The 26,310-nt window shown below is 31.6% G+C and overlaps 2 protein-coding genes across 4 annotated transcripts; one reads left to right on the top strand and one right to left on the bottom strand.

Annotated features, from left to right (window-relative positions):
• LOC7476310 (seipin-2-like) lies at positions 1 to 1,611 on the bottom strand. The gene is made up of 3 exons (XM_052452274.1): positions 1,315 to 1,611; positions 928 to 1,217; positions 1 to 496 (listed from the first exon to the last, which is right to left on the bottom strand). The coding sequence occupies exons 1-3, from the start codon at positions 1,609 to 1,611 to the stop codon at positions 1 to 3; spliced, it is 1,083 nt and encodes a 360-aa protein (XP_052308234.1).
• Positions 1,612 to 13,624: 12,013 nt separating this feature from the next.
• LOC7476309 (probable LRR receptor-like serine/threonine-protein kinase RFK1) lies at positions 13,625 to 24,501 on the top strand. 3 transcript variants are annotated; one of them, XM_024598779.2, is made up of 24 exons: positions 13,625 to 13,948; positions 14,551 to 14,713; positions 15,054 to 15,125; positions 15,304 to 15,372; positions 15,451 to 15,522; positions 15,830 to 15,901; positions 15,999 to 16,070; positions 16,156 to 16,227; positions 16,360 to 16,431; positions 16,584 to 16,655; positions 16,753 to 16,824; positions 17,249 to 17,317; positions 17,408 to 17,467; positions 18,131 to 18,193; positions 18,358 to 18,405; positions 18,580 to 18,617; positions 19,053 to 19,426; positions 19,813 to 20,008; positions 20,481 to 20,624; positions 22,358 to 22,476; positions 22,584 to 22,794; positions 22,907 to 23,141; positions 23,241 to 23,391; positions 23,780 to 24,501. In XM_024598779.2, the coding sequence occupies exons 1-24, from the start codon at positions 13,762 to 13,764 to the stop codon at positions 24,284 to 24,286; spliced, it is 3,210 nt and encodes a 1,069-aa protein (XP_024454547.2). In that variant the 5' UTR covers positions 13,625 to 13,761; the 3' UTR covers positions 24,287 to 24,501. The 3 variants fall into 3 exon arrangements, with proteins under 3 accessions (XP_024454547.2, XP_052308270.1, XP_024454548.2); XM_024598780.2 differs by lacking the exon at positions 13,625 to 13,948 and adding an exon at positions 13,995 to 14,446; XM_052452310.1 differs by lacking the exon at positions 17,408 to 17,467.
• The last annotated feature ends 1,809 nt before the right edge of the window (positions 24,502 to 26,310 follow it).

The raw sequence follows: 26,310 nt of genomic DNA on the forward strand, positions 1-26,310 counted from the left end.
TCAACTCTGTGCGGGGACGTTGTTTGGAGTGGTACTGTTGATACCAGAATCATCAGTCAACCTTGCTCTCGGAATAATAACAGGTCTACAGCATACTAGAGCGAACAACAACTCCATCATAAATAAAACCATGTTAATCCATATGACTATGCTTTTCTTCCCGCACCATACAATCCATATGACGGACGCATCATATATTTCAGGGATACCATCTCCAGGCCGGCATTCAGCTCGTTGTTCAATTATCACCTTCAAGCAGGAAGCAGGCACGTCACCTTCCCTAAAACCTTTTATCTTCAACGCCAAAGTCTGGGATTCAGAAATGTAGCCAGCAGCAAGAGGTGCAACCTTAAGAAAATTCAATAAAATGCGGATAAACTCGCTTTTGAATTTTAAAATGCATGGATGGCTTTTGGTGGCAAGGGTTTTCCCATCAACAGAGAGGAAGTCCACACAGATCTGCAAATGAACAGTGAAGCAAGTCAGAACAAGCACCCTGAAAGATTAAAGAAAATCATATCAGCCTTAACTACAGGCCATGATTTGTAATAATTTATACAGCATTTCTACAAACAGAACACGTTAGACTCTGTAATGTGTATCGGGCTCAACCTCATTATTCCAAGATTCTGTTACAAGATAGTCTCTTCTTATTATAGGTCATGCCAGAATGGAAAGGGGCTCCTAAAAGACAAGGTGAAAATAAATATCACCAAGTCCTCTGCCAAAATGGAGGGTACGTAGCTGCCACCTTCAATTTCGTGTATTGTTAGCAAGGGTTTCCATGCTAACAAGAGACAACCAAAATGCCTCGACAGTCTAGTCCAAGTTAATTTGCATAATATTATCCCCCCAAGTTCTCAAATGGCAGTATCAGTTAGAAAACATATTTCAAACAAAACTGGGAAAGCTTAAAGCATTATGGACACAAATATTCTCTTTAAGCTCTTGACATTTCCAATATTCTCTTTACAATCCTCGTCATCACAAGCAACGCCACCACAAGGTTTTATGGACACAAATGCAACAGGACTGTTCTTTGTATAATCGAAATTCAAATCCTGCCTTATTTGTATTGGTTCCTCCACCAAATATCTCATTATAAAGCCACTAAGCATAGCCGAGAACACCAATAATCCACACAAAATGACCTCCAGAATGAATGTCAGATTCTGGGAATTGCAGCTGAAGCTCTTCAAGATCTTCCCAAGTTGCATCTTCGGTAAACAGATTAGACCATTTAATTAATCCAGCAGCCACAGCCCTGTCTTCTTTCTTCATAATCCTACGTTCCAAATTCTCTATAGGACTCACCTTCACCTTGCTTGACTCATCTGTTACTGGAACTATTGAAGATACAACTGCATTATCTCCAATCTTCTTTTTCAACAAGGAAACATGGAATACTAGGTGGATATGGGTTGTTGCTGGTAATAACAGCTTGTAGGATACTTTCTCAATCTTCCGAATGACTTTATACGAAACAAAATATCTTGGATTCAACTTCATATTTCTTCTTAAAGCTACTATTGTTTGCCTGTAAGGTTTCAGCCTTGAATACACCCAGTCTCCAACCATAAATGTTCTTTCTGTCCTCTTCTTATCTGCCATTTGTTTCATCCTGTTTCTTGTCATTTCTAATTGTCTCTGTAATCCTTGATTCATTTCATTCCTTTTCTGCAATAGTCTTGTTTCTTGCCATTTTTCTTCTCTCTCCCCTTCTCACCCGAAATCAAGCATTATCTTCTCTTCTCATTCTATCATTATAAGGTTTGTTGTCTTTCTTCATTTTTCCTTTTTTTTTTGGGTTTACTAACAATGTCTTTCTTTTGTTTTTGTTTTTTGTTTTCTTAATTAAGAGCTGAAATAAAGCACGTCATTAAAGTAAGATTTTTTAATTTTTTTTTGTGTTTTTTTATCATTTTTTTGTTCAATTTTGTGTTAATAATTTTATGAATTAACATATAACATGAATTTTAGTTGTTATTGAAATAATTTTTACATTATTTTATTGAATTTTAGTTATTTTGTTTCAAATTTGTTCTTCAATTTCAATTAAATGTGTAGGATTAATTTTAATTATTATTTTGTATTTATTCCATGTAGAATAATTTTTTTTGTAAATTTAGGATTAAAAATATTTTCACTTAGAAATAATTGTGTTGAGTTTTAGTTGTTATTGTAATAAGTTTTGCATTATTTTTTTGAATTTTAGTTGTTTTTTTTATTTTATTGTTCAATTTCAATTAAATGTGTGGGATTAATTTTAATTATTATTTTGACTTTTTTTAAATTTAGAATAATTTTTTGTAAATTTATGATTAAAAATATTATCACGTGGAAAATAAAAATTTTCTACAAAATTAAATTATGCTACATTGTTAGAAGAAATTGAATAAAATCAACTGGTTTGTGGCATATATATTATGTATTTGCAGGTTTAAGAATTTTTTTAAAAAAAATAGGAATCACTTAATTTTTTTTATCCGTTAATTTGTGTAGATGTCTAGGGAAAAGTCTATTGCTTATCGCGAGGATAAGATCACTGCTAGTTCTTCTAGCAATGATACTGACAACCACGAGTCATTAGATACTAACCAAAAACAGGTACCTGAAGCACAAATATCGACGCACGACGCGGACTTATCGAGTGCGATGCCACAACGTTGAGGGGAGGTCCCTTCACAGCAAGATCCATTTACCTGCAAGTACAAGACCTAGTGGAAGGACGACCTTTCAATGTAAGTTTATTTTGCTTTCACAACGACATGTTTAATACTTTTTAAAAAAATAATATCATTTAATAAATGCAATTTCAGGTTTACAAACATTAAGGATGCGAGAACAGTAACATTGGCCTTTAAATCATTGATGGAAATTTCATTATTTCAATGAAGCCAAGTTTCCAAACATTCTGAATGAAAATCGCAGGTCGATTCATGGTTTTCAAGGTTTAAGGTTTTTATTAACTTAAATGTTTTTTTTATGTTGATTTGGGTTGTTTATTGAAATTATTAAAAATTTTCTTTTATAAATGTTTACTTCAAGGGAAAAATTGAATGGGAAAGAGCTGATAATAATGTTGCGTTGAGGGTTTGAGAGAATCACGTTGTAATTAGGTAAGATCGAATTCAAGATAATTTCTTTTTATTCCAAATATTAAAATTTTATTTTTCATTTACTAACAGATAATTAATTTGTACCATATAGATTGTGTGATTTTTTGTACGAGGCGCAAAACAAAGTAAAAAAATATGCAAAAGAAAAAAAGCTTTCAGGTTGGAATGACGTGGCGGTTTGGAAGGATTTTAGATTGTTGTACGTCTCAAAGGCTGTATGGGCATAATACATTCAGCACGTGATGTCCATGCATTTCACCCGACGATCACTGTCCAATTTGGAGAACTTGAACCAGCATGTTTAACGATTCCATTACCACGCACGCTTGCGGCTCCATTATGTTCGTTTCGCATGTGAAGCGGATGATAAGATTTTTCTTTATTACATCCATATTTTTTATTAGTTGTTTTTTATAAATATATTTAACTAACAATATTTTTTTATTGTAGGCTACAGTTCTTGGACGCGAGCTAAGTTTGATGAAGCTTTTTGTTGAAACGCATGTGCGGAGTGATGACCGCCAAAAAAAGTTATAGCAGTTCATTGATAACTGAGCTCAATATTTTATGCTATGTTGGTTTTCAATCATTTTTTTCTCAAGTTATTATTTCTTTAAATTTGATATATTTATTTTTTCTTTCCAAGATACATATAACAGCCGATTGAAGAAGAGATACGGGGACAATCATTTGACCCTTATCGATCTGGATTTGTGGTTAGAGGCAGGATCGTCTAGTCACCCCAAAAGAAATCAGGTGTACGAACTCTCTAACACTACAACCGAGAACTTGCGGATGACCCGTAATGCTTCGATCCTTGGATGCTCGCAATCGATTCTAAGCATTCAAATTCTGGAGTTCACATCGATGTTAGACCAACGGGTATAGGATCAGACGACCCATCTTAATGATAAATATGAACGACTCATTGTTAATTGTGAAGAACTTCGCCGATTGGTAATGAAGATGAGATCACAGATGGATGGTTCATGTACACCCTCTAAAAATTGGCCTCACAATCCCGACGACAACCAACTTGCTCCTTCTTCAGTGTTGTCTCTATTTTAGATTTATTGTATTTGAACGTATAAGCATTTAAATTTGAAATAAATGTGATAAAAATCAGAATATTTGATTTTTATACTAATTTATTTTATTTTAATTATTTTTCTACTTCTATTCAATATATTTTTAAAATATTACTGACGGAGTTACCAACAACACAACTTCGTCAGTATATTCCAGAGAATTGAAAAAGAATTACTGCAAATGCCACTATTACTGATGGGATTACCGATGGAACTAGACCGTCGATATATTTTAGAGAGTTGAAAAAGAATTACTGCAAATGCAATTGTTACTGTTAACGCACCAATGGAATTACAAATAGTATTATGTCGGTGATATGTTATATTTACCGATGGATATATCAATAGAATAAAACTGGTAATTTTTTTTGACACACTTTGTTCGTTTATAAATCCATCAATATATTTATTACCAATAAACTCGTCAACAATTCATAAATTATTGATGAAAGTTTTTTTTGATGGATTGTTTTTATCAGTGATTCTGTTGGTAACATACTGACGAACTGCTAAATACTAATTAAAATTTACGCAAGCAAAATTATTAAATCTGGTAACGCTAGAGCTTTCACTTTGTTGTTTTCTATCATTGTAAATCCTTGTTAATGATATAATTGCCTTGGGTTCAAGCCTCTAATATCAATTTGTCAAGAACTAATCTTAGAAGTTTAGAAAATAGAATTGAGAATTAGAAGAGATGAGAAGAAGAAGAAGAAGAAGAGAAATTCTGCAATACCGAAAGCTCATTCAATTTTCAAGGAAGTGTTCTTCACAGCGTTGTTCTTATTTATAATGATTCTCTAACTAACTGATTTACCACTAATTCTGTTACATTCATCAACAGCTTTAACTAACTATAACAGCTTTTCCTGCCAATCTCTTTCTCTTGGTATTTTTCTTCATTTTACCCAGCCCAGGAGCAGCTGCCGCTGTAATTATTGCTGTTGTAACATCGTCATCGTTTTTTTGAATTGGCGGTTCCATTGATATTAAACGAAAGATGAGGTAACACTTAGGGTTAGGGTTTTTGAATGTTTTTTGGTTTTCCATTGCGATTTGATCGAAGAAATCTGAAACCATTTTTCTCTCCCTCTTGCTGTTTCTGCAGCTACAGGTCGTTCATTTCGTTTCGGGTCGATAGTGCCACGTGGTGTTTGGCAGTTCTTCTTGCACGCGCGGCATGATTTTACCCGTACGATCCTCCAGCTCTTGGCTTTATCGTTCTAGGTGAACAGATAATCATAATAATTAATGATTCGAAAGAGACCAATCAAAAGAAGAAAATAATTACTTTAATATAAACGACAAGGGAGTTCAGATTTTATTTTATTTAAGAAAAGGACAAGAGAGCTACTATTTTATTACAATTTGCAAGCTGTTAATTAACAAAAGATGATTTTTTATTATTGTCGTATTTTATTTTAATTGATTGTGTGAAACTAATAGTAACAATGTTGAGCTTGTGTACTCAGGTATTTTGCAGAGTTGATCTGCGCCTGGAAATGGTCACCAATAAAGTTTGTATAACATGATTTTTTTATTTTATTTTGAGTCATATTCTAAAAATAAAAATTATTTTTTAATAAGTAATATCACATTAGATTTAAGTTTGAGTGTTCTTTGTGTTCTTTAATTTTTTGTGTTTTGATCTGTTTTTATGAATAAATTTTTGAGTTTTTATGTTTGATCTATTTTGGTTTTGGATCTTTGTTTTGGGTTTGTTTTTCGAGTCAACCTAGTCTAGTCTACCCAATATGGTCAACTTAGGCCCCGTTTGTTTACTGGAAAGTAGTTTTTTTTGGAAAGTGAATTCCGGGAGAGTGAATTATTTTCTGATGTTTGGTAGTATAATGGAAAATAAGTTGGAAAACACTTTCTAGTGTTTGGTTATGTTATGAAAAATAAGCTGGAAAATAACTTATTAATGTTTTATTTTTCTCAAGTTTATTAAAATAATGATGAACAAATCTTACAAATTAAAAAGTTGAATGAAAATGAAATTGAAAAAAAAATATAATTTCATAAATTATCTCAAATAAAATAAATAATAATCAAAATAATAGAGATCAAATCTATAAAAAAAAATGAAAGATGAAGAGATTAAAATAATAATAATTAACATTTCATAAATTATTTCAAATAAAATAAGTAACAATCAAAAGAATGAGAACCAAATTTGATAGATAAAAAATTTCAATAAAAAAATGATAAGGGAAAAGCAAAAAACAATTATAAAAATGAGGACCAAAGTTAATATAAAAATTAAATTTTAAGAGATGAAATTGAAAAATAAATATTCAAAATAAAATATATATAGCAATCAAAAGTTTGAGGACCAAATTTGATATAATAAGCAAATAATATGACATTTCTAAATTTTTCACAACTTCCGGAAAGTGTTTTCCGCCCAAATTTTCCAGGAAAACACTTTCCTGGAAACCAAACCAAATTTTCCTTTGACTGAAAAGTGTTTTCCATTGACCAACTTTCCTAATGGCAAACAAACACAGGAAAGTTTGGAAAGTGGTTTTCCGGAAAGTGAATTCCGGGAAACAAACATAGCCCTAGTCAAGTTTATCTAGTATGGTCAACTCGATCGGGTCAACCTGGTCAGGTCAAAATCAGGCCAATCTCTTATACCTTGTTTGGTTTGTCATTCTTTTTGTTAAAGTATTTTGGTTTAAGGGTGTGTTTGGCAAACAACTTTTAAGCCTATTTTAGGTAGTTCTTTATTTCAAGGAAATTAGGGTCTTGCCAAACATGATCTTACAAAAATAACAAAAAAATAATAAAAAATATCTTTTTGTGTGTTGGATACGTCCAAGTCTCTCAAAAATACAAAAAAAAAAATAATCATATTTTTGCTAATATATATATATATATATATGGTGTGTTTTAGTATTTTTATATAGAATTAAAAAAAAAATTGCATTCACTTTGTATTTAATAACCAATTTATTGAATCCATTAGAACATGATCAATATTTTATTAACCCCTGAAATTTTTATTCATAAAATTAATGGTTAATATTCCGGTATAAATGTTAGATCTACAAATAGGTTAATATTTAAATATCATGAATTAACTAGAAAATTCTCATAATTATTTTAGATATTCACTAATTTTAATTGGGAGTATTTTTTTATCGCAAAATACGAATTGTGAAAAATTATTTTCATAAGAATTCATTTGGGCAGCCCATAATAAATTTGAAATGCCAGATTTATTTGCACGAGTGAATCTTTATCCTTAGCCATAGATAAATTATCGGTTAAGAACCCATTAAAACTTTTAAATCACACAATACATCTTATCTCAAGTAAAGTATACTAAAGGTGCTAATGCCTTCTCTAACCATAACCAGTCTCTTACCCTTGAAATTTCTAATAATACCAATACACTCGGCTTTCCTAGCGATCCTGAATCAAATAATTAGACGGTGACTCTCTGCCTCTCTAATATCGTGTGTCCATGTGTGACAAATAATTTAAGATGAAATAAATTAAAATAATTTTGAACTAGGTTATGATTTGTAAAAAAAATATTTTTTTTATTTTGTTTTATAAAGGAAAGTAGTATAAGTTAGATAAAAAGTTAAAAATTTATAAAACAACTTAAAACTTTTTTAATCAAATATATTTATAACTTTTTTTAGTGAAAAATTAAAAAGAACTAAAATTAAATTATACCAAACATAGAACTTCTTAGTTTCATCCAAATTTAATTAAGCTGTCGGCCATAAGAGCTTGCTTTTAGTAGGAAAATGAAATGGGTGCATATTAATCTATGTTAAATTAGAAGGAACGAATATTTTAAACTTACCGTATAAATCAATATACAGAGACAGTGTGTTAGCTTGCTTTTACCGGTGGCTTTCTCCCGGTTAAAGTCTTAAAGACAGTCAACTCCGTACAATTATTTTGAAAAAGGAGACAGTTACGATAAAATTTTAGGAAAATGATATGAGAAAGTTTTGGATAATAGTGCTATTTAACACAACTGTTATTTAGAATCTTATTTTTCAAGAGAACCGCTATTCGGAATAATATTTTATGCAAACCACAATTTAAAATCATAGGCTTAACACAATCGTGATTTTAAATAGTGGTTAGATATTACAATCGTGATTTTTGAACCGTGGTTATGATAGGTATATAATCCCTCTCTTTTCATCATGGTCGCCACTCCTATATATATATATATATATATATATATATATATATATATATATATAAAAACCCTTAAAAAACTCAAAACAAAACTAGTCTTCAACCGCCCAAAAACCTTTCAATCCTCCACCAAAACACCAAAATCATCTTCCCCTTATCTTAATGAGTCTTTTTACTGTTTTTCTTGTTCCAAATCATTGACCCAAGCTTCTGTTAACAACCTCCCAACCACTACAATTGGTGGAACTGACACTTACATATCAAAAAATCAAGGTAAAATAGTTGCATTGTCTCTTAATTTTATGGGTTTTATTATTGAATTGATAAGTTTTGGGTTTTGATTTATGACTATTTGTGTTATGTTTGATAATCATGTGTTTTGTTGGTGTTGAGATAATTTTAGATTTTGAATGTTTCATTTTGTGTTTTTAATACAATTGATGTTATTTATGGAATCAATTAGGTTTGAATTAAATAAATTAGGGTTTAAATTGATTATTGGGTTACTTTTTATATTTAATAATATTGCTTGAATTGAGATACATTTTATTTTAATTGATGCAATTAGATAGACTTTTAATCAATTGATGTTATTAATAAAGTTATGGTCAAAATCATAGCAACTAGAGTTTGCTTTGAATTTTGGTAAAAATTATTGTAATTGGAGATTTTATTCAATTGAGATCATTTAGTTTTTAATTAATGCAATTATATATGTTTTTATTGATATTATTAAGGTCAAAGTATTAGCAATTAAGGTTTGCGTTGAATTGTAAGATAATTTGTTTTTGATGAAATGAGTATTCTTATTTTACAATATATGTTTTCAAACTTTTTTATGTTGTGTCATTATGGTGGTACTATTGTTTCTAGTATGAATAATAGTATCACTTATATTGATGGAAATATTGTGTTTTTGAATACTACTAGAGACATGCCATTTAAAGATACCAAATAAGTAATATGTGGAAGACTTGAGTTGAATTATAATGATGTTGAAATAGATATTATTTGGAGGTGTCTTGTTGGGGAACATTAGTATTTTATGATATCGATCACATGTTATGTGGATTTTAGAAAAATAATGAGATTATTCGTTCAAAGTGGAACAAATATGATGGAGTTGTATGCGAATAGTTGACCTAAACTTAGAAGCTCATATAATGTGAAGCATTTATACTTGGGACGACCATGAATTGAGTCTAAACATGATATGTTTGTTCAGGTTTTGAAGATTGAGCTACAACTTCCATTAGGATACAAGTAATATGTTATTGATAATATAAATTATGTTATTTAGATTAAAATTATTTTTTATGGAAACCTTATTTAATAAGTTTCATTGTTTATTTATTAATAAATGATGTGAGAGTATATATTTTAAAAATAATCCAACTCATGTTTTGTCATTTTATTGTAATGAGTTAGATATACAGTAATCAAATCAGGTATGTTATAATAAATTGCAATGTTGATGTTAAAATTGATGTTTAAAAATGATGAGATAATTTTTTTAATGTTAGAAAATAATGTGAAGTAATATTGAAAAATAATTGCTTGCTTGAGTCCAATTGAATTTTTTTATATTGAATAAATATGGAGAAGTAATTGTATAAGTTGATGCTACTAAATGATGATAATTATTTTCGTTGATGTTGGTAAATGATGAGAAATAATTGTTTGTGTTGGTATTAAAAAAAATTATATTGATAAATGTTGAGAAATAATTGCGTTGATATTGGTAAAAGATGAGAAATAATTGTTTATGTTGATGTTGGAATTTTTTTATATTGAAAAATAATTGCATAAGCTGATATTGGACAATATTGGGAAATAATTGCATAGATTGATGTTGGTAAATGATAAGAAATAATTGCATTATTGATGTAGAAATCTTATATTGTTGGTAAATAATGAGAAATAATTGCATAGGTTGATATTGGTAAATGATGAAAAATAATTGTATTGTTGATGTTTTAATAGGATGTGTGAAATCCTTATTCAGAAGATAATATGTCAGTTGTTCCTGTTATATGCACATTGACTATAGTTTTATGGACATTGGTTGGGACCCCTTATATTATATGAGTTTGTCGAGATACATTACCTGAATCGTGTAATGCAATAATTTAGCTTTAAGCAACCTATCTTGTTTAATATAGTTACGAGGGATCAATTGCATTCCATTAGTCGTTCGAGTAGGCACGTTGATTATAATTAGATGATCCACAATCTTCAGTACATATCGATGTAGGATGCAATAACATAGTTTATTTTTAGAAAGGTGCATCTTGTAATTTTCGAGAAGAAATACATGGGTTGGTACCTAAGTATAACAAGTCAAATCATCACACCAAACCCAGCATAGGTTCCTCCACACGAGGAGATGGAGTATGAGCCACATGAACATCGGATTCAAAATGTTGTAAGTATTTCTTACTTTTTATAAGCTTGGAAAAAATCGTTGCATTTTATTTATGGATTAATAATTTCTATTTGCTTCATGTTAGGTTGGACATTTGTTATATGATGGTCGACATGCTGCAGTTGATCTTCATGATCTTGATAATAATGATGATGATGAACTTGCTTGTTATCATGCATTTTCCTAGTTCGAGACATGTCGTACTACATTTGATTTGTTAGGAAAGACATTGAGACTAAATAATGTTGTCTCAGAGGATAAGACTAGATAGACATGTGGAAGTCATGTTATTGATGAAGTCAGCTCATCCACTTGCATCATAGAAGACATATATAAACTTAAATGTATTATTATATTGTGTTAATTTTTTATTATTACTTTTGTAATATTGTTTTGGCTAATTATCATGTTGATTTTAATGTTGTCTTACATATTATACATTTTCATATTTATTTTAGATAAGCATGATTTAAAATCTTTAATTAACAGGCAAATATGTGAACATGTTGTTTAAAATCTCAAACCATCCATTTACAGGTAAAAAAAATGCACATTGTTATGTTTCGTTACCGTCATTATCAATTATCTTTATAATTAATAAATAAAAACAATGTTTAAAAATAATACATTATTAGTTTGAGATTATAATTAATAAATAAAAATAATGTTAAAATATCACACTCTCAATTATGAATTTGAGGTTCGATAATTTATAGTTTTGTTTGGGTTTCGGTTGTAGTTGTATAGACTTTATTTTATATAATAATTAGGTTTGATTTTAGACTAAAATTGTACTATGATAACATAACTGTTATTCGTATTAGCATCTATATATTAAAGAATTGCTATTATTATTAATAGTTGATTAAAACAAAAGCAAAATAACAATAAGAATTGTTTACAACAACTATTATTAGCAAATTATTAATAAAACCACCATTCACACTAGCAGTAAGATGAAAATGTAATATATATATTTTTCATTTACTTGCTCTGTTTGTTTTTAGTTTTAAAAGTGTTTTTGAAAAAAATTAAAATTATTTTATTTTTTTTGTTTCAAATTAATATTTTTTTGGTGTTTTCAAATCATTTTGATGTGTTAATATGAAAAATAATTTTTTAAAAATTAAAAAAAATATATTATTTTAATATATTTTTAAATAAAAAATATTTTAAAAAATAAACGCAACTGCAATTTTACGTTGTCTATAAAAGGCTGTTTACAGACGATGGGTTTTTTTATTTGTTTTATTCATAAAAAGCAGATTCTCTTCCACTACTCATTAATGACCAAACAAGCCCACATGCAGGTAAACACGTCTCCATGAATCAGGATAAGCATCAAGTGGTTGGTTGACGACTAGCCATGGTAGATTTTACAAATTCACCTCCAAACAAAAATCTTTTTTATTTATTTATTATTATTATTATTATTACAAAGGACTCTCTCTTATTTCAAGAGGGGAGTAATTATTATTATTATTATACAACCAAGCAATAAAGTAGAACTAATTTGGGTTCCGCAGCCTCCTCTCCTCGTAGGGGTGGAGGGTCCTACAAGTGATATTAACATAACGCGGTTTGTTGTCGTCAACGTAAAATAAAGGTACCCTACGATTGACCCCGAGTTGAATTCTACCATTAACATAAGTGCTCCTCCTTTGTTTTTTTCCTCTTTTCTCCTTCTAGCGGTAACATACTACTCGACAACCCTACAATTGACCCTTTTTTTTTTTTTTTTTTTTGATCACCTTACCTCCTTCTTCTCTATCTCTCTCTCTCTCTCTCTCTTTAAAAAAAAAAACAGTTCAATGAATAAAATATATATTCAAAATAGCACAACTAATATCTTTTTTTCAAAGGTTGCTTCTATAAATATATATATATATATATATATATATATAACTTCTTAAATTTAAAGGTTATGCATTTAGTGTATTTTTATTTTTATATTTAAAAAGTGTTTTTAAATTTTTACTTTAAATTAATTTTTTTTATGATTTTGGATCGTTTTGATATCTTGGTATTAGAAATAAATTTTAAAAAAATTAAAAAATTCATTTTAATATATTTTAAGTAAATTTTTTTTAAAAAAACAATTATTACTGCAATTTTAAAAACTACCAGATTACATGCGTAACTCTTAAAATTACAAGGGTTACCTTTTATTTTTTAAAAAAGTTGCACATGTGATAAAGTATTAGCAATAAAACACTTTCTTGGATGCAAATGGTGAGAGATTCAATCTTTATTTATGAATGTTAGTACAATATAATTTTTTTTTTGTCTTGCTGAGAAATTGTAATAAAGATGAATTAGGTGCTCGTGAAAACTAATAACATGTTTGATATCGTGGTTCAATCATGTTTTTGATTTTTTTTAATTTTAAATTATTATTTTTTATATTTTGAATCGTTTTGATGTGCTGATTTTAAAAATAAAAAAAATTATTTTGATGCATTTCCAAACATAAATTATTTTAAAAAATAACCTCAGCCAAATTTTCAAATACCTTAAAGAAATTTCTAAAATAGAATTTTAAAGATAACACTTTAAGATTTATTATCCCAACATGACGTACTTGCTTTAAATAATTTAATTCTGAATTTGGAAAGGTAGAATTAAAAAGTAATTGATGGGTGGGAAAATCTTAAAACCAGTCATAAAAAGACAATCATGGAAAAAGGATGAGCTTGACAAATACTAAATAAAAATGCATACAAAGGCAATATTTCACAATCAAGATAAACTCCTAAAGTCAAGCTAGTTGCAGTAGGCGTTCAAAAATCAACATAAGTAAATTCAGATGTGCGTGACGATTTTTTATTTTTAAAAAAACCAGTTGACTGTATTCGCAATGTGGCCATGGTTTTACTATGTGGACGTAATGGTTATACAATTATTATAGAGGAACACATACAATCTTAGCCTGGCAATCCTCACAAAAGAGGAAACAAAAATGACTATGAAGTTCTCTCCCTCAGTAGAGAAGAACCCAGACAAGAACAGACTTTGCAACCTTTTAAGCATATTTTGGGTAGTACAAATGTCTTTTTCCCTTAGATATGCCTTCCTCGTATCAGTTCTAACTTTCATTTGCTTGGAGACACCAAGGTTGGCTGCTGCTAGGCTTCCTCAAGATGAGGGTATGGTTTTTTTTTTACCAATAGTTGCTGTTTTCTTTGGTAGTAGATGATATTGTGATGTCAAGAGTTTCTTTGTGATCTGATAAGAATACAGTAGAAGAACCTTTAGTTTTTATGACTGTAGTAGTAACTTGTATCCCTGTCAGATAGTATCTAGTGTCTCTATTGGGAGTTTATGGCAGAGGTCAACGACATTTCTCAATTATGAAACAGCCCAAGTATCCACTACTTGAGGTGAAGTTATGTTAACGGTTTCATGAAACATGGGTGCCTATAAAGATTCTGTCATCTGGGTTACAAGAGAAGTTCCTGCCGCTTAAAAACTTCCAATTTCTGCTCCAATTATTAAGGTTTCTGCAGGTTATAGTTATTAGTGATACTCTGCTAGAAACTCCCAGTTCATTTTGTTCTTATGGATTCAAAATTAGAGTTATCACGCAAGAATTACTAACTTTGGTTGTAAAACGGAAAAGAAAGAAGAGGATGATGAAGAATAAGGTTAGCTAGTCTGTAGTCTTGAGTTCTATAGATGCTGGAATCAATATCTTGAACTAATTTTTGTTTCAAAATGTGACCTTGCAACTATTGTTTGTTTGATCTAGTGGATGCTTTAAACCTAATTACCAAGAAGATGGGCGCCAATGGCTGGAATTTCAATGCTGATTCTTGTGGAGAATATCTTCCTCATGTCCAACTGACGGATCCTGACAGGAACGTTACCTGTGACTGCGAATTTGCGAACAATACCTGTCATATTACTTCCCTGTATGTTTTCTCTCTCTGAATTGAACTTTGAAAGAAATTCGAGGACTTTCAATCTCCACTGCTCCTTTATTATTTGTATAGAGATGTGAATTGCCCCAGCTCATAATAGTATTCTGACAGTGTTTAGTATAATAAAAATCTATCAAGTCTAGATAGATAAACATTTTTCATAAGAAATAGAATGTTGATGGTTAATTCATCTTAAAACAGGTGTAAATTTATTTTCTTTGTAATTAGTCCCTTGCAGATTTATTGTGTGTTTGTGGTGTTACTGGTTTCTATATATAGGTGCATGTCAATAAAGCTTCAATTTTGGATTTTGTTTTCCCATGGATTTCAGGAAGTTCAAGCGTTTTAGCCTTGCAGGAGAACTTCCACCTGAACTCATTCAGCTTCGTTATCTTGAGAGCATGTAAGCATGTGTCTGAGAAGAATAAATTATGTTTGCCTTGGTTGTTCTTTCTGAGAGAACAACAGGGGATTCATGTAGCAGTTTCTTTTCTTATGCACTTTTCTTTGTGTTTCCTGATCATTTATGAAATAAAAAATGATTTATGAGAGTTTTAAACTCGTTTGCACTGGTTTGCCAGTGATCTTTCTTACAATGAACTTGGTGGGTCTATACCAAGTCAATGGGCTTCATTGCAGCTAAAAATGATGTAAGCTTTTGGTTTCTTCGTATCTATCTCCGTTTTAAACAGGCAACACATTGGTTTAACTAAGCAGCATTAGTGCAGTGCTCTTCTAGCAAACCGGTTATCAGGGAACATTCCAAGCTATTTGGGGAACTTTACCAGCCTTGCATACTTGTAAGTTTTCATATTCAGTCTTACTGGGTTTTTTCTTGACGCCATCTGATAAATTATATTTGAAAAAGTTGGCCTGAGTTATAGTTTCTTATGAATTTGTAGATTATATCTATAGTTGCTGAACAGCAAAATTTCCATTTTTTCTCTCATTATAAAACACTGATTTTTCTGTACATGCGCTCAATGGAATTGTGATGTGCCAGTTTCTCCAATTACTTTTCCATTCTGCTTTTATGGAGATATGAGTTCGTTGAAGTATTTTGATACAAGGAATTTTACTGGCAGTTTCATTGAAATTTTTTAACAGGGACCTTGAATTAAATCAATTTTCTGGAATGATCCCGCGTGAGCTTGGGAACTTAGTTAACCTTGAAACTTTGTAAGTAATTTCATGGATGATTGTTTCTTTGCCTTTTCTTTGACTTTCATCTTGCCGCCGGAGTGTTTTTGGAGATTGATGTCAATTTCTCTTGCAGGATTCTATCCTCCAACAAATTGGATGGAAATTTGCCAAAGGAACTTGCTGAGCTGAAAAACCTGACTGACTTGTAAGCATTTCTGAGTGAAACCTCTATCACACTGTACATTGTTTAATAGGAGTGAAGTGTAAATGATCTTCATTCCACAATGCAGTAGAATAAACGATAACAACTTCAATGGGAGTATACCAGATTTTGTACAAAACTGGAAGCAACTTAAAAGACTGTAAGATTTACATCTTTCCATTGATACTTTATTCCTTTTCAATGTTATGAATTGGGGTATATAGGAGGAAAGTTTACTTATTTTGCGGCTCTCAAAGTTCGTTGATTGATTTGATTAACTGATCTATTTCAGAGAAATGGTAGCTAGTGGACTGGAAGGACCCATTCCATCCTCCATCTCTGCTCTGAAAACATTAACAGACTTGTGAGTGAAATTTCTTGATTATTCAACTACAAATAGTCAAATAATTTATGACGTTATTTTACTTAGTGAATACTGTATTATTGAAGGAAACTTTCACAATGGTATATTAAATCATTATTGTTTTGTAAGCGTGCTTGCCATTTTATGTGCAGGAGGATCACTGACATAAATTTCACAAATCAGTCATTTCCTGATCTTAGTAACATTGTAGGCCTCTCACGGCTGTATGTTCACTTCTAATTCCCAGTTCTGTTTATGAGTGCATACAGTTAAGTTACCATATGACCACCAGATCTGACATAGTCATTGTTGGACTTCCAGGTTGTTGAGGAATTGCAATATATCTGGAGAAATTCCTCCATACATCTGGGAAATGAGTAAACTGCGAATTTTGTAAGCAATGCTATGATTACTAATTTTTTGATGAGTGTTCCATTATGTTTTTTAAAGTGTCTTTACCATAAATACATGCTTGAATAGTGAAGTACCTACATGTCATGCATGAAAATGTCACAAACTAAGTATTCTTGCATGCTGAGTGGAACTTAAATCTGTTTGGCAGTGCTAGTCAGTATGTGCAGGCTCATTACCTCAAGACAGAAAATACTTAAAACGTCTCTATATTTATGTGTCCAACTAATTTATGCATGTCATAGAGCCAAATAAATCCTGGGGAAGATGAATAGATGCAATCCTGCCTCAAAAACTTCCCCAAGGACATTTGTGATATGGACATGTGCAAACAGTTTTTTATCATCTGACATATCAGAAAGGAAGCACTAGGCCACGAATTCATATGCATTTCCATTCCTTGCAGGGATCTCAGTTTTAATAAGTTACACGGGAATCTTCCAAATGCTATAACCACAGAGGCACTGGTATTCATGTAAGCAATGGAACCTCTAGATCATAGCATTTCATAGTATGTTACTTTGCAATGTCCATTATACTAACTACTCCTTGTTGTCTGCATCAGCTTTCTAAGTGGAAACCGCCTCACAGGAAATATACCAATGTTTAGGAAAGGAATGAGTGTGTATGTATTTAATCTCTTTGACTCTAATACTTAAAAGATTCTTTTATTGATTGAGGAACTTATGCACATCCATCCTTGTAAAGCCACAAAGGTGAATGCACGTTTTGCGTGCATTTGGTTTCATTGAACTTGTCATGATATCTTACTAGTGCTAGGCGGAAACCAAAACGTGGATCACATCAGACTATCATCATCATCATCATCATCATCATCATCATTTTACCCTGAAGCTTCATTTTTAATTCATACAAATGATGGTGTTAGAACACTAGTATCTATCCAATTGAAGCTGCTGTGCCACTATATTTTTTGGAATCTTTGTCTCTGTCTCTGTCTCTCTCTCTCTCTCTCTATATATATATATATATATATAAGCTCAAGAATTATAACTTCTTTAATATGATTTGGCTTTCATTCAATGAAATTAAAAGCTTTCAAAGTAAGAAATGATAAAAATAGTAGTTAATTTCTTGGAATTTAAGAAGAAAAGATCGAATTATAAGATCCCAAAGTGTTTTTTTTTCTTTTATTAGAGAAAGGAATTCTATAGATGCGATTGTTAGAAAGCACTCTCTTTGATTGTCCAAATTCATATATCTTCATAATTATACATCAGAACCACAACATATTGACAAGAAGGTTCTGTTTTCTTTCTGCACGCAGAGATCTTTCCTATAATAATTTCTCACAGCAAAGCTCTGGGCAGCCTGCTTGTCAGCAGGGAATGTAAGTACCTCTCTCTGTCTCTCTCTCTCCATGTCTATGTGTGTGTGTGTGCGTGCTCTTGCAAGGGTTGAAAAACTCTCTGCTTCTTTATATTTCTCGTTCTTCACTGTCATATGGGAGATCTCAGTACTGCATTAACTATTATTCCATTTTTATTGTACTAGGGATGTAACTCTAAACTTGTTCCGAAGTTCTTCAATGGGAAATGACATGTAAGTTCCATTTCCTGATTTCTTATATTACTTACTCATAATATAAACTAGATTTCCTATGTACTTAAAAATTGGTATGACATCTCCTTGTGAAAATCTCTTCTCTTTTGTGCAAAGTTGACCATACATAATATCTCATATAATACTAATTCGTTCTTCACTTCACTTAACTAGAGGAGGAGCATGCATGGATGATCTCACTTGTGATAAGTGTAAGTATGTTATTCTGAGATTTAATGTCAATTCATTATAGTGATCCTATTTCCATTTCATAAATTAGGCTTTAGCAGACTCCTTGATCAATTGCTTTTTTATAACACAATATAGTTATCGTCTGTGATTCAACTTAAACGTGCCATGATTGTTTTCATGGATTGTTCTCTCCATATGCATTGCAGCAGAAATATTAAATAAAATAGCTTTTTCAACAAGACTGGTGAATTAGTTTAAATCCGATAGTGTTGCAAATTTTTTCCATGTTATCGAATGGAGGTTTCTTAATGTGAAATGATGATGAATGTTAGAAGCATCGGCCCCGGGAAGCCGATCGATTGGTTCAATTAACAAGAGATGGCTAGTCTTTTAATATAAACTGTCTTAATGGAGCTTCATAAGCTTCTTTTAAGTTGTCCTTTTTCTCTTGGCAGACTGGCACTCTATGTACATCAATTGTGGAGGACAAAATGTTAAAACAAATGGCAGCACATATGAAGGAGATGCAGCAGCTAGTAGCGGTGCTGCAATATTCTATCGGAGTGAGGATGAATGGGGAATTAGCAGCACCGGAGACTTTATGGATGACAACGATTTCCAAAACAGAGCTTATATTGAAAACATGCCATCATTAAATATTAATGAATTGTACCAAACAGCACGCGTTTCTCCAATTTCACTCACTTACTATCATCGTTGTTTGGAAAATGGGAATTACACTGTGAGTCTACACTTCGCTGAGATCAGATTCAAAAATGATAATACATATAACAGCCTTGGAAGACGATTATTTGATGTCTATATTCAGGTAATTATTTACATGATCTGTAGACTGTGAATAGGTTTGAATAACACAGTATCACAATTGAGAGTTGCAATATGTAGCTATTTGCATATTTGAGCTGTTGTGTTGATTTTGTGTCGTGTTGCTTCAAGAATTCATTTTAGAATGCTTTATTTTTAAATAGCATTATTTAGATCTTTGTGTAGTGGATGACTTGTTACTCACAATTGTCTGTCTGTGTCCTGTCACCGCAGAAGTTCAACAATTTCAAACTAGGTTGTTTCGCTGAGTTACTTTCCTTTGGTCTGATGCTTAGATGCAAGATATTTATTTCTGTCCTAATTAATGCAAATAAATTGTTTGTCTAACCAATGCAAATGAGGTGCTACTGCTTTGTTTTTGTTTTGCAGAATAATCTAGTTGAGAAGGATTTCAATATAGAAGTTGAAGCTGCAGGGGTTGCCAAGCCAGTCACAAAAATACACAATGCTACTGTCACAAATAATATTTTGGATATCCACTTATATTGGGCTGGCAAAGGGACTACAAGAATTCCTGTTAGTGGAGTCTATGGCCCCCTCATATCAGCTATTTCTGTATATCCCAGTAAGAAGTTCTTGCCTTGGTATCTGCTGTTATGGCTAATGTTGTACATTGTTAGTAGTAGATGATCACATTCTCAAGAACCTCAGAAGTTCAAAAAAAGAACCTCAAGAGTTTGTGAGATGAATAGACTAGCTTTCTTTTCTGGTCAGTCAAAAATGTTCTCAAAGAGCAGCAATAACTTATGCTAGTCAGAATGCATGATGCTCTAGTGTGCCATTCTAATTAATCAAGGCATTAGTTTCTCCCGATTTAATCATTTTCAGATACTTTCATGAAAAGATACAAACACTGATCTATTTTTGCAAGGAGAATAAAGCTTTTACTCAGCACATTTTCATAATTAATCAACAGCTGAGATAAAATTAGAATATCTTAATCAGTAGCTAACATAAAACTAGAGTGTTTCTGTCTCTTTTGTAAGCTTTACAGTTTTGTAGTAGCCTACTTACTTATTTGGTGTTCTTTTTGGCAGACTTCAAACCACGTTTTTCGGGAGGGGGAAAGACAAAAACTGTACCAATAATTCTTGGAGTTGTAGGCTTTTGTCTCGTATTCTCAGCATTGGCTATCTTTTGGTGGAAATGCTATTTCAGAGTACAGAAAAAAAGACAAAAAGGTTTGGGCTATTTCACACGGATATTTTTTGCTTTGCGTTGGATGATTGTTAGATGTTTATGTGCTGATTTGATTTAAAATTTGACATCATGGGGACTGGGGTCTTTGTTTTACGGCCAAAAACGTTTTCTACAAATCAGACTTCTATACCGCAGCCTGTTTGTGTTCATTTCAAGATTCTTAGCCACTGTTCGAAGAGTGTTCAACTAGTTTGGACTTCCTGCATCAAAACCAAGTGAATAATTTCCATATCAACAAGTCTTAAGTGCTTAAAATTGAAAGAAGCAAAAGAGGAGAAAGATAAAGCCAAGGAGCACAAGAAAAGAAGCTGAATAGGAGAAGAAAGGAGCGGAAGAAGAGAGGAAAAAATTAGGGGAGGAAAATTCAAATTCTGCAATTTTTTCTCAATTCATTAAAATTATCTAACATGTAGAAAAATTACATCATCTAAATAATAAAACCCTAAACAAAATCAAATGTAAGCTTAAAACCCTCTGAATAATAAAAGTTCAACAAAAAAACATAAATTAAAGTCCATTAATAAAATTAAATAAAATTCAATAACATGTTATGTGCCTAGTCTCCAATTAAAGAGTGATGGTTGAGCTATTCTTTTTTGTTTTCGTTATGTGTGTATGTAGTCCATGACGCCCATGTGATTTCCCCACTAGCTCTCCTAGAGTTGGAGAAACTCGACCTTGTCGAGTATAGTTTAAGTTGGCTCCGATAATGCTTTCACAGATTAAGATCAAGTTGTTGTGATGTTTTTTTAGCAATTCAAGTATAGTCTGAATTTGATTGTTTTGTCTATGAACTAGGATTCACTGAATCTAGTATTAATATGTTTTTTTTTTATGTCAATGATAAGAATAATAGGGTAAGAGTCTTAAAAGAATCATAAGGGGTAAAGGTCTTTTATTATATATATAATGAGGACATTCATGTTAAAAATAGAGTTAATATCAAAATTGTTATAGATTAATGACATAATTTTTTGACTCGATACATACAGATGTGGATTTGGTGTACCCGCCGTAAATGTTTACATTACATTTATGCTCTATAATTGGTTCTTTGGCCAGGAGTGCGATATTTGCACTTGTAAAATAAAATCTTGTTTCCATTCTTAAGGGCCATCAGAAAACTTATGGTTATACTCCTTAGTCTTTACTGCATTTTGACTTTGCATAATGCACAAGGAAAACAAAGTGGAAGAGAAATCTCAATGCTACTTAGGTAATGTTTGGAAACGCGGTTAAAATCGTGTTTTTTAAAATTTAAAATTTTATTTTTTGTTTAAAATTAATATTTTTTATATTTTCAAATTGTTTTGATATGCTGATGCTAAAATGATTTTTAAATAATAAAAAAAATATTTTTTTAATGCATTTTCAAGTGGAAAGTACTTTGAACCGCTGCCACACTTCTAAACACCAATTGATATGATTTTTTTCACCTACTATGTGTTAAGACTTGCTATGAGTGATATGATTTTTTTCACCTAGTATGTGTTAAGACTTGCTATGAGTATGATCTCTCAATCATCGCATATGATGCTTGTCTCAGATAGTTGTTCCTGGCACACGGCAAGCAAATCATGAGTTGATTGTTCAAGCTCATTTGACTTGTCAATAAGGAAAACAAAATAGGGCCGCCTTTAGCATTGTTATAAAACAAACTTAAGGTTTTGGTACGAATTCATGAAGTTGTTCAACCGATTTCTGTTTTTGACAGGTCTTGAAGGAATAGAAATCCAAACTGTTTCTTTTACCTTAAAGCAAATTAAAGCTGCCACAGGCAATTTTAATCCGGCAAACAAAATTGGAGAAGGTGGATTTGGACCAGTTTACAAGGTATTCTCTAGGGATTTTCTATCCTTTATTTGTCATTATGAAGCCATGAATGTATATATCTTCGAAGACTGTACTGAAGATAGTATTTCCATGACTGCGCTATGCAGGGCTTGTTACCTGATGGTACTGTGATTGCTGTGAAGCAGCTCTCATCTAAGTCAAGTCAGGGAAATCGTGAGTTTTTGAACGAGATCGGCGTGATTTCATGCATGCAGCACCCACATCTTGTAAAACTTCATGGGTGTTGTATTGAAGGAGATCAACTATTGTTAGTATATGAATACATGGAAAACAACAGCCTTTCTCGTGCTTTGTTTGGTAAGTACAAACAATAGTGTCATATAAAATAAAAGAAAATTATGGAAATCGCACACAGGCAAGTGATGTTTTAGTTTTCAGAAGCATTGTTTCCTTGGATGATTATTCACAGGTCCAGAAAATCAACTACATTTGGACTGGAAAACAAGGCAGAAGATATGCATCGGAATCGCCAAAGGCTTGTCTTTTTTACATGAAGAATCAAGACTCAAGATTGTTCATAGAGACATCAAAGTCACCAATGTTCTCCTTGATAAGGATCTCAATCCTAAAATATCTGATTTTGGATTGGCTAAACTAGACGAACGAGAAAAAACCTATATCAGCACCAGAGTTGCTGGAACTGTGTAAGTCACTTCTTTCTTGCATATTCTAATTTTGTTTGGCAAAAATGTGTTGTGATTTTTGAATTTTAACGAACAGTTCTACATAATTTTGATGTGCAGAGGATATATGGCACCAGAATATGCATTATGGGGTCGTTTGACATATAAAGCAGATGTTTACAGTTTTGGAATTGTGGCACTGGAGATTGTGAGTGGGAAGCATAACAAGAGTTGTGGGCCAGATGATCAATTCTCTTGTCTTCTAGACTGGGTAAATCACAGATATTAACATCTGCTTATTGTATTTCTTGAAGTTTCTTTAGTGATCCACCTTAATTTTCTGGGGTTATCACAGATACTTATTGAACTCCTTTATGGTTTTTGTTTTTGTTAATCCCTTTAAGTACTTTCATTCTCTTTAAATATTCCACTCATTTAGAGACATCACATCTGATTTGAAGACCATTGAACAGAAAAATTTATCTCTAGTTAGGTCAATCAAATTCCTGTAAGATAATTAAGGACTGTAATGGGAGTGTTTTTACAAGTTGATAAAATTCATAATGTAAAGGTCGAAGCTTAAATTTGCTAATTAAGTGCAACATCAAATGTGCACATCTTTGCTGCTACAAACTAACGTGGATTTATCTGCATTTCAGGCCTGCCATTTAGAGCAAAATGGAAACCTGATTGAGATAGTGGATCAGAAGCTGGGATCTGAATTCAACAAGGTAGAAGCAGAAAGGTTGATAAAAGTAGCTCTCTTATGCGCTAATGCTTCACCATCACTAAGGCCAATCATGTCTGAAGTTGTTAGCATGATAGAAGGAACTAGGATCATACCTGATGTGATCCCTGAACCAAATAGTGAAGATTTGAGGTTTAAGGCCATAAGAGGACCTGACGAACGAATAAGAAGTAGTTTGAAAGGCAATCAGAACTCTAGTTCGATCTTAGATAGATCGGATAACAACAGTTCCCATGTGTACACGGATGATGATGATCCATATGAAACCGATAAAGAGTTGAATGCGAGGTTTGACACTAGGAGCAAACACTATAAACAGCCAGAAAGCCGGAGTGAGGTTTCAACTTCAGTATTGTCAGAAACAGCCGTTTCCTCAACTTCTGTTCATGATCCTTTTGATATCAATATAAGCTCCTGACAATGTCCTTGCCTATGTTTATAGACATTCCTTAATGTACAGAAAATAGAAGATCTTGAGCCTTTTAGGACCATCAAATTAATTTGTCTCCTGAATAAATAAGCTGTTGAAAGTAAATTTGTCTCCTGAATAAATAAGCAGTTATGAAGTGAAATAAAAATAAATTTCACTTCATAACTGCAGTGCAATCCCAAATGTGGCCTCGTTAATGTGTTTTTCCTTCTTCTTGGTGTCTGTTAATAATGAACCCCTTCTTTATTTATGCGCAGACAGCCAATTGAGTAGATTCTTTCCTTTCATCTATTCCCCTTGCTTTGAAGTTGTTTTTATAATGTTAATAGGCTTATTTATCATCGATGAGCAAGTATGGATGCATGGCTCAAGATGCTTTTTCTTAAAAATATTTTCTACACTCATTCTCCTGCCACTGCCAGCATGTGTTCTTGTAAGGCTGGAGAGATGGTCAATAACAGGCAGGGTTATCGTAACCAGGTCATGCAATGATGCGAAGTGCACTACTTTCTGAATAATGGGATGCCATTTCTGGGCTGACTTCAATACGCGAGTGCTTCTTCATCCCTTTTGCTTCTGCTATGATTTAATGCTTAAAGTATGACAAAACACCTTCTATGCATCGTCGAATGTAGGATTGTTGCTTCTTGCTACAAATGGTGAAACCCTAGTTTTCTTCATGCTAAAAAGAATTGAACAGAATTGACTTCGTTCATTGGCCCCTTGAAGTTTGTATGTTGTCTCAATTTCAATCTACTTCAACATCCTTTACTTTTAATGCAATCAGTTCCCACATATTTTTATTTTTGTTACAGTTTTCTTACCTGTCCATTTCTGTCAGGATTAATAACGAGAAAAAAAGTGTGTATATTTCATTTTTATTTTTTGGAGTTTATGAAATGCCTCAATATCACTCCAAAAGTAAAGAAAAAACTAAACCATTTGAAATTAATAAAAATAATAATAAAACATTTCGTAGTAAAATAAATAGGATAAGACTTGAGAAGAATTAATTAACTATAAACTAAAAAGAGGAGGGGGGTTTTACTTACCCCTAAGCACTATTCATTGGAATAGTTCTTTATTTTATTTTATATTTGCTTTTTTTTCAATTAATTTTTTTTGTATAATTTAATTCTTTAATATTATTATTTTTATTTAGTTATCACACTCTCATGACACGGATCTCAGGTTTGACGAGTTAACATGATTTTGACATTTTAACCCCTATTATATTGGTCTCATTACCTGGATCATGAGTCCTTCAACATTGGACTTAGGCTTCATGATTTGTTTTTCATTAGGTTATTATAGTCTCATGACTCGGTAATGGTGCTTAAAGGTTAACTTGGGTTACCTTAGCTTATTTTCTTATGTCATTTTTTAATTAAGATTTTTATAATTTTCATCGTTTAACATTAGATCCGACAGAAACGATTGAGAATCGAGCTTTATAATTTGTTTTGACTTTCTCTCTATGGAGTTATTTTAGTCTCAAGATCAAAGTTACAGATTTGACAGGTTAACCCGAGTTAAATTAGGTTATTTTTTTTCTATAAGGTTATTTCAGTTTGTTGATCTGGGTCATGAGTTTGGTGAATTGACTCAGGTTGTTTTTTATGTTCTTTTTTTTAATTGATTTTTTTAATCTCATCCTTCAATATTAGGTTGGTTAGAAATTAAAATTTTTAATTTGTTTTGTTTTGCATTTCATGGAGTTATCTTGATCTTATGACTAGGGTTGCAAGTTGACTTGTTAATTCGAGTCATTTTTTTGTCCTTTTTTAATTGATTTTTTTTCAATTTCATCATTCAATATTAAGTTGATTGAGAATTAGACTTAATAATTTATTTTGATTTACTTTCTATAAAATTATCATAGTCTCATAACCCGGATCATGAATTTAACACATTAACCCAGGTTGTCCAAGGTCAATTCAATATGTTGTTACTTTAATAATAAGAAAAGATATCATCTTGAAATTTTATTTAATCAAAATTTATTTTCACAG

The sequence above is a fragment of the Populus trichocarpa genome, chromosome 4 (genome assembly GCF_000002775.5).
Source record: "Populus trichocarpa isolate Nisqually-1 chromosome 4, P.trichocarpa_v4.1, whole genome shotgun sequence".
NCBI lineage: Eukaryota > Viridiplantae > Streptophyta > Magnoliopsida > Malpighiales > Salicaceae > Populus > Populus trichocarpa.

Coding starts and splice junctions, on each gene's coding strand:
- LOC7476310 (XM_052452274.1), bottom strand. CDS start 1,611: ATGGCAGATAAGAAGAGGACAGAAAGAACATTTATGGTTGGAGACTGG. Junction 1,218..1,314: donor ATGAGTCAAGCAAGGTGAAG/GTGAGTCCTATA, acceptor TGTTTACCGAAG/ATGCAACTTGGGAAGATCTT. Junction 497..927: donor AGCTTAAAGAGAATATTTGT/GTCCATAATGCT, acceptor TTAATCTTTCAG/GGTGCTTGTTCTGACTTGCT.
- LOC7476309 (XM_024598779.2), top strand. CDS start 13,762: ATGACTATGAAGTTCTCTCCCTCAGTAGAGAAGAACCCAGACAAGAAC. Junction 15,902..15,998: donor TTAGTTAACCTTGAAACTTT/GTAAGTAATTTC, acceptor TTTCTCTTGCAG/GATTCTATCCTCCAACAAAT. Junction 18,406..18,579: donor TCTTCAATGGGAAATGACAT/GTAAGTTCCATT, acceptor TCACTTAACTAG/AGGAGGAGCATGCATGGATG.